Source organism: Mytilus californianus, unplaced genomic scaffold (assembly GCF_021869535.1).
Source record: "Mytilus californianus isolate M0D057914Y unplaced genomic scaffold, xbMytCali1.0.p SCAF_1, whole genome shotgun sequence".
Classification (NCBI taxonomy): domain Eukaryota; kingdom Metazoa; phylum Mollusca; class Bivalvia; order Mytilida; family Mytilidae; genus Mytilus; species Mytilus californianus.
The window spans coordinates 51,847,338-51,863,851 of NW_026262581.1; the positions used below are offsets into that span (position 1 = coordinate 51,847,338).

Consider the following 16,514-nt stretch of genomic DNA (forward strand, 5'->3'; position numbering starts at 1 on the left):
TAGTCACTGAATATTCTCAATAAGTGAATATATATAAAATATATATTTTTGTAGAAAGAAAGAAAATTATATTTTTTCAGACCTGTGTGTGTGCCAATAGAATTCTAGTTCAAGAAGGTATTTACCCGAAATATATTCAAAAGCTTGCAGAGGTGATGACCAGAGATCTCAAAGTTGGTGATGGATTTGAATCTGGTACAACCCAAGGGCCATTGATAAATCACAATGCAGTGGAAAAGGCATGTGTTTAAAGAAACATTTTATGTATACCCATATTCATTTTTCTTAAATATACAGTAATATTCAGAAATAATGGCGTGCATTTATTATTGCGATTTTGTCATTTTAGACTAAAATGCGATTTTTAACCGGATTTTTGTGTCAAAAATGTCGGTTATTGATTTGGGGATGTACGGCGGTCGGTCGGTCGGTCGGGGCGGGCGGGCGGGCGGGCGGGCGACAACCAAATGTTGTCCGTGCATTTACTCATAAACCATTCAACCAAACCTTTTAAAATTTTAATATGTTGTTACTGACAACAAAATGGAGGTCAAGTTTAATAATGACGATTTTGACTTTTACCGTTCAGGAGTTACGGTTCTTGAAAGTTTAAAAAATGTCGTGTCCGTGCATTTACTCATGAACCGTTCAACCAAACCTTTTTAAATTTTAATATGTTGTTACTGACAACAAAATGGAGGTCAAGTTCAATAATGACGATTTTGACTTTTACCGTTCAGGAGTTACGGTTCTTGAAAGTTTAAAAAATGTCGTGTCCGTGCATTTACTCATGAACTGTTCAACCAAACCTTTTTAAATTTTAATATGTTGTTACTGACAACAAAATGGAGGTCAAGTTCAATAATGACGATTTTGACTTTTACCGTTCAGGAGTTACGGTTCTTGAAAGTTTAAAAAATGTTGTGTCCGTGCATTTACTCATGAACTGTTCAACCAAACCTTTTTAAATTTTAATATGTTGTTACTGACAACAAAATGGAGGTCAAGTTCAATAATCACGATTTTGACTTGTACCATTCAGGAGTTACGGTTCTTGAAAGTTTAAAAATTGTCGTGTCCGTGCATTTACTCATGAACCGTTCAACCAAACCTTTCGGTTCTTGAAAGATTGAAAAATTGTGTTACCCGAGTATTATTGGCACTATTGTCTGACATCGATATACTGTCATCCATCAACCAATGTGGACAGCATTTGTGATACAATACATTCTGTTGTGACACCCAATCATTACACAGTTCTTCTTGGAGATATCAATATTGACCAATTCAAACAAACTACGCAGTTGAAAAAACTTCAGAGTACTATGCATGCACTTAATTTAGGCCAAGCTCATATCGATGAAACCACAGACAATCATTCTTCCATTGACCATGCCTATATTACAAGACAACAACAGTTTGAAAGTGGGAGCCTAGAAAGTTATTGGAGTGACCACAAGATACTATGGTTTCATATTTTATAAGGTTTAAGTCTCATAAACTTATCTCTTCCTTGTTTGACTTCATGATTTCTGCCTACCCACCCCTGCTGAACAAACGTGTGTGTACTTATATGCTCTCTAATATTTCAAAATGATGTCACTTATGATAACTAGATGGTCAAACAGGTCAAGCTTGATTTTTGCCTTTCCATTTGAAAACCATACAATTCATTAATTTTTTTTTTTAGATATTTTCAAAATCCTAGGTAGGTGGACTTAGTAATTTTTTTTTAATTTATGCATTAAGGGCACACAGTTTGTCCTGCTAGAGGGTCATTTTCTATCTAGTTTATATGTTGTTATTGTTGACAACATGGAAGTCAAGTTTGATATTGATGATCATAAATTTTACCTATTAGGAGTTTTGGTCCTTGTGATATTGATTAATGCCAGAACACAAATAAATGTTAAAGAATCCGGTTTACTGTCATTTTGACAGCTCTTGTAATTTTTGCGATATTGAGAAAAATCATGTTTAATTCATATAAAAAATTTCAAATGCAAGTTTAAATTATTGTGATTATAACCCTGTCGCATTTTTCGCAATAATAAAAACATCGCAATAATTTCTGAATTAACAGTAAGCAGGTCCTGTAATTTTTTCCCTGATAAGTCATCTATTTGTTGGCATTATTAAATGAAAGGACATATGGGACAATCTAACTTACATGCCAGCAAGGAACTGTATCTCTGGTATGATGATTAGCATGCTTTCCTTTAGTTAAGTAAATTGTCCATTTGTGAAATTCAGAGCTGATTCTCAGATAGAATAGTCATTTGCATTGAATTTATTTTAAACTTATTATACATTTTTTGTCACTTTGTTCACATAAACTACTCAATAGAGTGACTTCATATTTTACCAGCTGCTCAATAGTGAGGAGTTGTAATGTGTGTGCACTTTTCAGATCCCACAGACACCTACTTCCTGTTTCCCATCCTTTATATTATGACAACAACACATGCATTCTTGTGTCTTTCGTATTACGATGATTTAGAGCTTGCTATATGATATGAAATGTTTGTTAATTGTTGATAGAGTTGACCTTGGTGTTTGTAGTTTTATATTGGTAGATTGCTGACTCTTGAGTATTCACTTCATATCTGAATTCAGACAACAATGATTATTTCAATAAGACAATATATTGTTTGGAAAGCTGAATCTATGATCCTTCATCTAAATGTTTAAAAGAACAAAGGTTTTCAAAGCTTTATATTCTGGTCAGGAGAAATAATTGTACTTAGAGCTTAATTATTATGATTAAGCAGCTTTTAATGTGGAAATCAGTATTAAAATTAATGCATTATTTAATTTTGTATGAAATTGCATTTTCAACTTTAGATATTTTTTTTGGTAAATTTATATATAACGTCATTACAGGTTGATGGACATGTCCAGGATGCAATCCAAAAGGGGGCAAAATTGGTGCTGGGAGGTCAGAAAAAGGGAGGTAACTTTTATGCACCAACACTTCTACAGGATGTTACCTTAGACATGAAATGTGCCAAAGAGGAAATATTTGGTCCTATTGCTGCAGTACACAAGTAGGTTTTAGTTATGTTATTTAAGAAATGAATGCTTCTTTTTGCAATCTTATTGGGGTGTAAAAGTGTTGACCGAAACACATTTTGCATGAAGCGCCGAGGCACTTCTTTCTAAAAATGTGTGCACTATCAACACTTTTACAACCCAATAATATTGCAAAATGAAGCATTCATTTCTCATAATTACTTTTTTATGCTAATAGGAACAGGTGAAAAAGTTTTTTTTTATTTTTCTTTTATTAACCTGTGCAATTTTTTGTGGAAGCACGTGTCATCATGAATGTACCAATTCATTTTGATATGAAGGTTAATTTTTGAATGATGCGCGATTGTTGTTAGCCAATCAAACTAATGGATTCTCGTGAAATATACATGTAATGTAATTATAAGTTATATAACAATAGTTCTTATATGAAATACTCTATAATATGTGCTCTGTATGGGAATTTAAAATCTTTATAAAAAAAAATAGTGTTGAAAAGTTATAAGGAAAATATATTATGGTAAAAAATAAATTATATCAAAACTAAACACGTCATGGTGAATATTAATATTGCTGTTAAAATTTTTAGTTGTTATGTTTGTGAAACCTATACCGTTGCAATTTTCGCAAAAAATAAAAACATACCAATAAGTTCTGAATTTACAGTATCAAACCATTATAAATTTCAAGAAGAAGAGATTACCTCCCTTGATTCACCTCAATAATGAATAAAACAGAAATATATAAAACGATTTAGATTATTTATTCCATCTTGAATGGAAAAGGATTTTTATAGATATTTTGAATTGAATCTAGCATTTTAAAAGTGGATGCTGGTATTACCTTGATCTTGCCATAAGTTTTGAGTATTTTATTTCATTGTAATATAATATAAAATGAAGAAGAGTAAAAGAAGCACACATATTTCAAGAGAATAGTGTATTATGGACATTTAACTCTTATTTTTTCTCCTCCAATGAGAAATGCAAAAACTTGAAAATAGGTGTTAGCTGCTTCTCGACTTAGCATGGGGCCTTTTGGGGTAAGAGCAAAGAAAAATGTGTCAGGATAGGGGACATATCTTCCTGCCGACTGTTACCTTGTGATCTAGCATGTTAAAAAAACTGGCGCAGCATATCTGTCTAGTACAAAGCAGGGTTCTTATTTGTTCACATCCTGATATGCATTTAATATTTGCCACTGGACGTTTAACACCAATTCATCGCCATCGTCATCCAATAAAAAAAACCAATTCTTACCTATTTTAAAAGCTTTTATAGTTTATAGTTCAATATACCATATACCTTCTGCATTCATTTTCAGATTTAAAACAGAAGAAGAGGTTATTAAAATAGCAAACACAACAACTGCTGGTTTAGCAGGTATATTTGTTTACAATAAAGAACTATTTAAAAACAAAGATTCTGAAGAAGGGTTAACATTCATATTGTATGTTTAAATGACAGTATTACAGTAACTCTACTAAATTGAAACAATATGAAATCCCTATCCTCATGGAACTTAATGTCAATTTTAATCATACAGATTCAATACCAGTAAAATAATGAAATGGAGTCATCATAAACAACAATTTATCCCCTGTCCTGTTTTTTTAAATGTAAATCATGAAGGTATTAGTGTTGGCCATTCTGACCAAACTGCATCTACTGATATGTATATGCTAAGATCTGGACCATAATGCTAAACTTAACCAAAGCTTTTCATGCGTAAAATTAAAATTAAGCTCACTTATATTTATGTGGACTTTCATCATTAAGCATGATATATTATCAGCCCCAAAAATCATTCCTTTATTTTGTAGTTGCTTATAAGATATCACCCTTAATGCAAAATTAATCAAAGTCATAATGCTAGAGCTGTCAGATTTATATTGGTGTCACTGGGTTGAAACGGATGTGATATTGAAAAAGCAATTATATTTTCTGCAGTGTTCCTTGCACTAACAAGCAGCAACTGCTTTGAAAGTTATTCACAAAATTCGTCATGGCATGATTATTTTCTGTTTCAGGGTACTTCTTCTCACAGAATATCAGTCAGATCTGGAGGATGGCTGAAAAATTAGAGTATGGACTTATTGGTGTCAATGAAGGCTTGTTTTCAATGACAGAGGCTCCATTTGGGGGCTGGAAAGAATCTGGTCTTGGGTCAGAAGGCAGTAAATACGGACTGAATGAATATTTAGAAATCAAATATGTCTGTTTAGGAGGAATGTAGATTTTTGTCAATGATTTCAATGAATAACCAGTTGTTATTTATATGTTTCTTAAGGTTGACAGACACTTCTAATTATATGCCATATATTTTTTTGGAAACTTTATTTGTCAAGGGAGAATATCTGAGTTTTACTGCAGACACCAATAAGTTTTTACAGTAGTGAATATGATTCTGAGGTAAAAGTACTGGTGGGTTTATTTGAAAGTTGCTTTTTATAAATTTGATGTCAAAACAATGATGAGAAATTATTAAATATAAATCTTTTTTTTTAGGGGGGGGGATCTTTTTAACTGGTTGATGAGTTAAGCATAAACTGATAAATAAGTAAAGCTCCATTTTATTTTTTGTTATTTTACAAAATTGTTTAAAAAAATTGGTTGATTTGCAGTTAAAATCATTTAATTTCTATGTGATGTTTATTCCTCAGGCTAATCACATATTTTTTTATTCATTGACAAGTTATAATTCTTGGTGTATTTCTACAATATTATCTATCAGTTTTATTAGACGGTTTTTGAAGTGATTTCCAAGAAAACTGTATCAGTTTTCAGTTTTATTTAAATGGTTGCTAATTTAAGAGAAAAAACATGATACTGACTCATAGATTAAATCAGTACCATAGATCATCAGTTGGATATATATTCAGTTTAAAAGTGGCATTCTACCTTAAGGAACTTTTAACAAATTTTAAAAAAGGAATATTTCTCTATTTATGCAATATATTCAAACAAATAAAATTAAGAATACAGCTCTATTAATTAAATGATAATCAAGAAGATACAATTGGGAAGTTTGCTCTGTTAGTGCTAACTAATCAAATTTGTCATAATTATGTTGTCGAAAAAATATACATATCCAACACTGTTTAGTTGTGTTGTAGATTTTTGCCCTTTATAGCAAGTTTCGTTCATTTAAAAAGCTAGTGATATATCTCTTTAAATATCCATTTTACGTAAAATGAAAGTGTTAGACATTTATTGTGAATGACAATCATACCGAAAAAACAACAGCTTTCTTCAATAGGAAAGATTAAGATAAAATGCAAACATATGTAACTTGATCACTCTTTAGTAAAAACTGTATAACAGTAATAAGATATAACTGTGAAAAAAGCACTCATAATTGAGACATAAAAACTATGCCAGTTTTATTTTTTCATTATTACCCAGTGCCATCGGCAGGCATATAGATTGATTCACTTTTAATGGTTGTTTAACACTTGGTGTAACATCATCGTAGAAAAAGTAAACATATGACCAGAATTTATATTATAATGTTTTCAATGTTTAAACAGCAAACATGTTCAGATAACTTAACAGATCTTGTCATCTAAGTTGATTATATTCTGCTTTTAAATGGATTTTCTTATTGGTAATCCAAATTTTTCTAAATGTATTTTTTTCTTGCAATACAGATTATACATGTACAAACTTTTCATTGTTATATTTGATGAGTAAAATCTACCTGTAAGAAGTTGAAATATTTACAAAGATTAGTTTAGTTCACTGGAGAATTTAAATTTTTTCACCTGACAAGAACAGAGGAATCATAAAAGTAAACATTTTATGATTTGATTTTATATGTTTAAGATTTGCTAAAAAAGCCAGCATTAACTTTGAGAAATCTGCAGACTTAGTTAATCATGGTCAAATTATTTAGAAGGATTTTTGTCATGGATAGATTAATGAAAATTTATCTCTTTTATAATGGTTGTTAGAAATAATTTAAATATATATTTCATATGTTATGGATATTAATTTTTAAGAAATAAATAAATATAATAAGCAGATTTCTTTGTTTTTCTTTAGCTTTCTAATGCCTCATGAATAATCAACATGTTTTTTTTCAAATAAAGTTTGAGGGAAATTTCTGTTTATCAATGTCATTTGTCTGTCAACCAATTTCAATATTCCTTGCCAATATCCCTCAAATATTTCACAAAAATTGATCATCATGTTGAAATATGACTGCAGGATGGAGTTTTTTTTTTATCATTTAGTGCAAACAAGTTTTTGAGAGTTATGCCCCTTTGAACATAGATGATGCTGCTGCTGATGATGAAATGATAGGTTGGTGTTAAACATCCAGTGGTAAATATAACATGCATTTCAGGACAAGAAGACGTTAATGGATTTGAATATGAACCCTGCGTTGTATAATACTGACATACTGACCCAGATTTTTAAACAAGCTTATTCTCAAGGGAACTGTATGCAGGAAGCCATGTGACAATACCCAGATACATTATTCTGACTCCCAGTCAACCAGGATTTGCTCTTACTCCTAAATGCCAAGAACTTAGCTGAGAAGCAGCAAACACCAATTTTCAAGTCTGTTTTGATCTGGCTTGGGATCAACCCATGACCTCCTACAGTCCAAAGGAGCATGTTTCTACGTTCCACAAAAATCTTTTTGAACATGTCAGTAAAACTTTATTTATGTGTGGTACATACAGTTTTCCATCTTGATATGCAGATATAGATGTGGGTATGATATACTCATTATTAAGCTGATCATTTCTGTTTACATGATAATTGGCTAACATTAAGGCGAGCATTGGTAAGATGTCCGCATCCGTTACCAGTACATTATCACTCTTTATTTGGACATGAACATTTTAGACTTGCTCAGCACATTCCTTGTCATCAGATATTCTCTTATGTAGCTTATTGTAACTACATGAAAGTTGAGACTTTGTTAGGTCCTAATATGCAGATATGTACAATGTATACGGATAGGATAATTTTTGGTCCTTTTATCCAGAGATAAAACTGCTATACGACCAATTTTCCTGTCAAGTTATACACGGTGGAACTATGACCTAACCATTCCCCGTTACAACTGGGGTACGTCAAGGTTGTCTTCTCTCTCCTCTCCTTTTCCTAATTGTAGTTGACTGGGTTGGTAAATCAGCCTACAAAGATCCGAAAGGCATTGAATGGACTCTCACAACACGTCTTGAAGACCTAGAACTGGCTGATGACATTTGTACACTATTCCATCGCTTCCAAGATGCACAACACCAGACCAAAAGTTTTGAAACAGTAGCAAAACAAACAGGCCTATACATCAACGCACAGAAAACTAAATCAATGAGGCTTAATACAAACCAGCAAGATTGTCTTATTATATAAAAGATCGACGACTCTACTGTTGAAGATGTACAACAATTCACTTACCTTGGAAGTATTGTCAGTACATCAGGAGGCACAGACGAAGACATATCGGCGAGAAAAAAGAAAGCACAGCAGGTATTATCCATGCTTAAACTTGTTTGGAGGAGTAATGCTTTAAGAACTAGCACAAAGTTAAGGATATTTACCATCAATGTCAAATCTGTACTCTTATACGGATCAGAAACCTGGAGAGAAACAGCTGCATCTATCAAATCATTCCAAACTTTTGCCAATAAATGTTTGAGAAACATCCTCAACATCAGATGGCCTAACAAAATATCCAACAATGCGTTATGGAGAAAAACCAAACAACAGCCAACAACTCAGATAATAAGAACAAGAAAGTGAAGTGGATCGGGCATACCCTCAGAAAAAAAGACACAAACATTACCAAGCAAGCCCTAGAATGGAAACCTCAAGGACATCGAAAAAGGGGAAGGCCAAAAAAACACCTGGCGCAGGGGACTAACAGCTGAGCTGAGCAAAATTGGAACAACCTGAAAAGAAACAAAACGAACAGCCATGGACAGGAAGAAATGGAGAGAAACTGTAGTTGCCCTATGTCCCCCTTGGGACGAAGTGGATTAAGTTAAGTAAGTCATCCAGAGTTATGCCCCTTTGCACTGTGTACCTGTTTAGAGTCTATCTTTAATATCATCAAAGCTCCTTTTACATGGTTTATTGGACATACATGAAACGTGACACATTGTTTAAATCCTAATATTAAATGTTCATAGCGATTTGACGATTTAATCTACTAGAATTTTTTCAGAGCCCCTTTGAACTTAATAGTTTTGCCTTTGTTCAGAGCCCATCTTTTTACCACAGATCTTTTTTCATGGTTTATGTATCTCCATGAAACTTGGTACAATATTAATTTTCTAATATTAGATGTGCATGTGCAGTCTGTGTTAAGGCCTATAAATGCAACCAGAAGTATTTGGTATTATTCCTGTTTAGTGAACAGTTCACGAGGAATGAATGTAAACCAACGGTTATCATCTTAAAGGTTTTGTAGTATAGTAGCTGCATAAGGGTACTGATGCCTATTGCTTTGATATTTGGTATATTCTAGGAAAACCGCATGTGAATTCAAGCAGACCGATAATACAGGCAACTTTCTAGATTTTTCAAGACTTAATGTTAAAGAAAACTAGTATATTACCATTGACATTATATCAGGGATGCAATGTGAAACTAGTGTATTCCTTCCAATATCTCTCAAACATTGACATGACTGGAGATCGAATCAATCGTACGTTAGCACGATCGATAATTGTACAAGTATATCAATCAGACCACATGTAAAATATCAACATAAAAATAAGGAAATAGGGTATGATTGCCAATGAGACAACTATCCACCGGAGTCCAAATGATGTAGATGTAAGCATTTATCTGCCACCGTTCTGCCTTCGACAAAGAGAAAAACCTTAACCGTATATAACGTACGTAAAAACAAAATTTTGGATATTTGAAATGACTAGGGACTCAGCGGAATATAATTATCATATGTTATTGACAAAACACTTATTCTAATACAACTCATACATGTCACCATAATGTGTCACATCGCTTTCTAAGAAAGAAGTTAAAGCTGTAATAGACCTAAGACTTCTCGCGCTATAACAAAATGTGTTATTATAGTAGTGTCAGAATAGACTAACAAAGAAGGGATTAATCAGTAACTGATTTCTGAAGTACTATGGTATCGAGCCCATACCAATACCATACAATTACCAAAAAGGAAACTGCCTCACAACAATAGATCCTCCCGCGAATGAAACGTCCAAGACAGCTTATAGCAGTAACATTGTTAATGTTTGCTTATTTGATACCTATGGAAATGTGAAAAGGTTTGGTTCGGCAATGCTTTGAAATGCATATCTAATACAGAACATTAAAATTCCATGCAGTGGAGTGGGAGCTCTATAGCCATTCAAAGTTCAACCATAACAAAAGGATGACCAATGCATCCATGGTTGTTATTTAAGTGGTGTCCACTTACTTGTGAAATTAAATACGGATTTTTATGGATCATAGTCGTTTTGAAAGCTCAATATATTAGTTATGATACATTTTTTTTTACTTTTGATTCGCCGGACTTAGACGAATAACATTCGGAGACTGCAAAATCCCTGCAATTAAAGAACCCTTAAGTATGATCAAATTAAGATACTATAGTACAGAGGAATCATTCCAAATTAGCGTTTTGTGTTGATTAAATGTTAGGGAAAATATAACTAATAATTAATATGTATATATAAAAATAAGAAGATGTGGTATAATTGCCAATGAGACAACTCTACACAAGAGACCAAATGACATAAAAGTTAACAACTACAGGTCACCGTACGGTCTTCAACAATGAGCGCAAAGTCAGCCATAAAAGGCCCCGAAATGGCAAATGTAAAACAATTCAAACGAGAAAACTAAGGGACTGATTTATGTTCAATATAATGAACAAAAAACAACTATGATATACAGCAACAAAAGACAACCACTGAATTACAGGCTCCCGACTTGGGACAGGCACATACAGAATGTGGCGGGGTTAAACTAGTTTGAAGGCGCCAACCCTCTCCATAACCTGGGACAGTGGTGTAACAGTGCAACATAAGAACAAACTATAAAAATCAGTTGAAAAGGGCTTACTTAACTCATCAGATAGATACAAAGCAGAAATACATCTAACAAAAACACAGACTTGACGTGACAGGGTACTTATACATCCCCACAAGTACAGATCTGAGAGTACTCACAGTTACTGACAGCTAGTCCAAAGCCAATAACAACTAATAAAAAAAACATGCATCTAAGACTAAGTTGAATATTAATCAGTACACATCCAACATGCAATGGATTTAGTGTAAAGAAGTCATTAACAGTCAGAGAAAACACGACTTTCTGCAATGTCAAGATACAGGTATTGACAGATTGTAGAGCCATGGATGTGCATACATGTATATAAAAATAATATTTAGTTAGATTTTAATTTATTGATAACAAAATCAATATAAATACCAATAAAAAAACAATATTCAAAGATCTAATTACAGCGTTGAATTGGTAACCATTTAGAATAAGTTTATTTAAAGGATCGATAAGTTTACCCGGGTCGTATCTAAATTTCCGGGCTCGGTAAACAACATCACCGTAACAATTAGGATGTGCTAACCCGTTTGAAATAAGTATCACAAGTCATGTCTTCTTTGACTGTCCATGGCATTAAAACACTAAATCCCTGCCTGGGATGTGTTTTGATTGATTTTAGTCTCTGATGCATGATTTTTTATTATTAATTGTTTTTGGCTTTTAACTAGCGTTCAGTAACTGCGGGTACTCTCAAATCGCACTTTCGTGTTAATTTGACATGTTGACACAATTTGTACATGTTGTAATGCATTTAATTTATATATATATATATATATATAAATATATTATATTTAAATTTACCTGTGTACGTTACTTTATTTAACGCAATTTTGTTCCAGGTTAAAGTTGTCTTTTTGACATTGAAACATCTTTTTTATTTATATTGTGTCATAGATCAAACTTATTCGTTCAGTGTATATTTTCTTGTTTTTTTTGTGTATTGTCTTTTTGATCGAGTTAAGTCATTTCAATTGATATTTTATTATGTGCCTTTTTATGTTGTAATGTTATACCACTGTTTCAGGTTATGGTGAAGGTTGGCGCCTGTTAAAACGTTTAAACCTGCTGCATTTCATGCACCTGTCCTAAGTCAGGAGCCTGTTGTTCAGTGGTTGTCGTTTGTTGGTGTGGTTCATAAGTGTTCCTCGTTTCTAGTTTTTTATATAGATAAGACCGTTGGTTTTCCTGTTTGAATTGTTTTACACTAGTCTTTTTGGGGCCCTTTATAGCTTGCTGTTCGGTGTGAGCCAAAGCTCCGTATTGAAGGCCGTACTTTGACCTATAATTGTTCACTTTTTACACATTGTGACTTGGATGGATTGTTGTCTCATTGGCACTCATACCACATCTTCTTATTTATATGTTTTATCAAATATCACAGTCTTATTTGTTTAATCAAAGACACATATTTCCAGGATATGTATGTATATATAAAATATCACAATAACGTTTATCATCCTCAAATAAAAGTTGTCACTTGCACCATTCAGGACAAATTCCCGTACATAAAATATTTGATAATATATTAGCAAAACGATGACAGTTATTTTTAATCAAATGATACTTTCCAAACTTGGAGACGAAACTTCTAGCACATTTGTATAAACATTCCAATGGCACGGAACTATACCCAGCTATTTCACTCTCCATTTTGGCAGAACATATATCCCCATTTTTGGGGTACACTGTTTGCATATTAGCATTGGACAAGCTATTTTCATCAAATTTCGAATCTGTTTTCCCGCCATTTCCGTTTAGGGCAGAATATATTGTCTTATTGCCAACATCTTGATAGTTGCCAATATTTCCGCTTCCAGCACCGAATTCAATAAAGTACCCGTCGTAGAATATCCATCTATGTACAATGCGTAACGTGCTTCTGTATGGTGACTGATTCCGAGGCTCAGATGATTGTGTTTTATTTTTCTCCCCAACAGATCTTTTACCAATGAGACGTGGAAATTTCTCTCGGAGATCCTGAATATCTTGCAAATCATAACCTTTTGTTCGCAATTTTGCTTCTATATTAAGACATTTGAGGTCCGTAGTGCCAAAAAAGTAAGGATTCGATTGGTTAGCAGTTTGTTCTGTAATAAAACAAAAAATGGAATTATTTCACCATTACTAAATTTTGTATTTACTTTTTAATTATAGCAATTTATACGATAACAATAAAAGTGCCTGTTGAAAGTTATTGTCTGAAATTTGATTTGCCTTGATGAGTTTTCATTTGCAGAGAAGTGCCGTTTATATTTTCCAATTTCACAATTTCTTACATATATATGTTATTTGTCTGTATAGAAAGGACAGGACTACTTTAATTTCCAGTTTTTATTTTTTACTTCACATGAGGGTCTGAATAGGGTTTGCAGATAAGGTATAAAGGAAAAAAATAGGGAATTATACTTGAATGAGTGTTCTGAAGGTATAAACACATATAATAATTTCCTTACTGTCACATCCTGTCTTTTCTGGATTTGTCCGCGACTTTGCGATAGTATCCAAAAATGTACCAGTAAATATTCCATCAAGTGTATTAAGACTTTGAACAAGACAAAATATTTGGCACGAGACAAGAACAATCTGAAATACAAAATTTGTCATGAACTTAAGCTGTTTAAAACCGATTTCATATAAAAGTCACACACAACTTAAAATGTCTATGGTATTCGACAGGGTTGTCCTATACACAGTCGTATTTACCCAATATAGTTCATCTATAAAAAGGATATATGATCGTATATACTTTGTCCGCTGTAAGGTTGAATTTCATGGTAAAAGACTTAACAATAGACGGTTTGGGCAGCTCAATTTCACTATTGTAGTGAAAGTGCCTATCTATATAAAACGAACACATACTGACAAAACGATGAACGATGCGACAGAAATATCATTACATTTAATCTAAGACTACTGTGAATTAATGAATAAACTACTTTATATATTCAACTTTATTTTCATCTTTTGTGTTGATTTTCCTCTAGTTTATCTTTTTTTTTATTATTATTTCATTATTATTGATTTTTTATTTTTAACATGCGATTGTATTTGTTTGTTTGTCCATGAATAAATTTGCATCTAATCATTTACAGAGAATAAATTAATTGGCGTTTGGAAGTTTCATCGCAGCACAATCAAAACATATAAAAAGCAATGCTTATACAAAAAAAGAAAAGAAAAATCATTATAATGATAAAACGGTTAAATTAAATGAAAGTAAATGGACACGCGTTTCAATAAGATTTGAAATATATTAAACTAAATGAAATTTTGAAAAAAAAAGAGTTAATGATACTTACCAAACGAATTCTCGACATTTCCATAAACATTTGACAAATTTTCAGATATTTTCTAACCAAAATTGAATATTCCCACCTGATAAATGACAGAACAAGGGTCAACTATCGTCAAATGTTGTTGCATCAATTCCTTCGGGCAAATGATCACTTCCGTTTGATGTAAAAATACCAATACGTTGTCGTCATTTTTGGTTTAAAACAAATACATGCTATATACATATTTAGCATATACTAAGTAGTAAATACGGGTAAATTTTATGTGTGATACAATCAATGGAAATTATAGACCAGCCACAAGGCAATCGTAATGATATGGATATATGTCACTGTTGCACAGGATTTATTAAAACCAAAAAATCTGTATAACGTCATGTCGTGAGAATAACTTGTTTTCAGTATAAAATAAAGTGTTTATGGAATGTTTTTCTTTCAATATCAAACGTCCTTTCAACTCTCAACCAATATGAGCCATTGAGTAGAGTTCTCGGGATTAGATCGGTGCTCGGGTTGATACGGATGTGATATTGAAAATCTACATCGTATTGTGCCTATATCATGCTTGTTTGGGTAGTTTCGGTTCAAATCGTAGATTTTGCCTTGGTTTCTTGACCAGGTGTAGCTTAATAACCATTTGCTGTACTTTTCGTTTTTTCTTTTTAATTGAATGAAATGCCCAATTAAATTTGCCAAAATGTAAACATGTTTATGACAGGAGCCTCAATGAAGCATGTGTCGCTATCATGCTTGTTTGTTTAGTTTATGGTCAAATCGTCTAGCATTGTCCTGATTCCTTGATAAGGTTTGGCCTAATAACCATTTGCAATACTTTTCGTTTTTTTTTTTTAATTTAATGTAATGGCCAAATAAAGTCGTCAAAACGAGAACACATATTTAAAAACTAGAGCCTTAATGAACCATGTCTAACTCTTTCTATCATGATTGTTTGCGTAGCTAATGGTCAAATCGTCTGGTCTGATTTATTGACCATTTAATACTTTTCGGTTTTATGAACTCTCCAATGTTTAAACGTATTAGGTTTTAGAAAATGAACCAGTGTCGATTTCCTGGATTGACCTCCATCAGGAATGCTCAAATCCGAAAATTTGAAAGCCGGGTTCTTTAAAAAAAAATTGAGAAACTATATTTACTAGTAACCAACAGGCACATTAACAGAATAGACAAAACCAGTCTAGGTCATAGATTTACAAATATTTTTGCTTCTAGCATTACTCAAGGAACGCCGTTTGACGAAATACGCGAAAATGGCATAATAAAATGTGCACCGTTTATATTTTTTTTTTGTAAAAATACATAATCTTTCAATCAGTTTAATTGAGGTCTGGAGCTGGCATGTCAGTAACTGCTAGTAGTCTGTTGTTATTTATGTATTATTGTCATTTTGTTTATTTTCTTTTGTTTCCTATTCTGACATCGGACTCGGACTTCTCTTATACTGAGTTTTACTGTGCGTACTGTTGTGCGTTTGTTTTTACTACATTGGCTAGAGGTATAGGGGGAGGGTTGAGATCTCAAAAAACATGTTTAACCCCGCAGCATTTTTGCGCCTGTCCCAAGTCAGGAGCCTCTGGCCTTTGTTAGTCTTGTATCATTTTTAATTTTAGTTTCCTGTGTATAATTTGGAGTTTAGTATGACGTCCATTATCACTGAACTAGTATACATATTTGTCTAGGGGCCAGCTGAAGGACGCCTCCGGGTGCGGGAGTTTCTCGCTGCATTGAAGACCCATTGGTGGCCTTCGGCTGTTGTCTGCTCTATGGTCGGGTCGTTGTCTCTTTGACACATTCCCCATTTCCATTCTCAATTTTATTATGCCTGTGAAACCGTTTTTTAAGATAGAAAAATAATTGGATACAACTCCATTGTTAGATTTCCTATTTAAAGCTCAATCTGATTAACACTAGATCTTTACTGTTCATATTCAGACATATCATCAAATAGATGCACTGTTCCGGGTTTAGGGGGGGTTGACTCCAGCAAACATGTGTAATTCAGTGGTTGTCGTAGGTTCATGTTTATCATTACTGTTTTGTTATGTTTTCTCAATTGAATTCAATTTCATAATTTTCATGTCGGTGCCATTTATATACGGTATGGGTT

The 16,514-nt window shown here is 32.9% G+C and overlaps 1 protein-coding gene and 1 long non-coding RNA gene across 4 annotated transcripts in view; one reads left to right on the forward strand and one right to left on the reverse strand.

Annotated features, from left to right (window-relative positions):
• The window catches only part of LOC127720938 (succinate-semialdehyde dehydrogenase, mitochondrial-like), a 40,250-nt gene extending 33,196 nt beyond the window's left edge, over positions 1 to 7,054 (forward strand). For all 3 annotated transcript variants that reach the window (XM_052227679.1, XM_052227674.1, XM_052227684.1), the window contains exons 9-12: positions 81 to 239; positions 2,884 to 3,047; positions 4,354 to 4,412; positions 5,060 to 7,054. In XM_052227679.1, the coding sequence (XP_052083639.1) occupies positions 81 to 239; positions 2,884 to 3,047; positions 4,354 to 4,412; positions 5,060 to 5,265 (588 nt within the window). In that variant the 3' untranslated portion in view covers positions 5,266 to 7,054. The remainder of the gene's footprint in view (positions 1 to 80; positions 240 to 2,883; positions 3,048 to 4,353; positions 4,413 to 5,059) is intronic.
• A 5,592-nt stretch (positions 7,055 to 12,646) lies between these two features.
• LOC127714190 (uncharacterized) lies at positions 12,647 to 14,719 on the reverse strand. Its single transcript, XR_007987606.1, has 3 exons — positions 14,396 to 14,719; positions 13,550 to 13,679; positions 12,647 to 13,183 (listed from the first exon to the last, which is right to left on the reverse strand). It is a non-coding gene; the product is annotated as an uncharacterized LOC127714190 (long non-coding RNA).
• Positions 14,720 to 16,514: the final 1,795 nt, after the last annotated feature.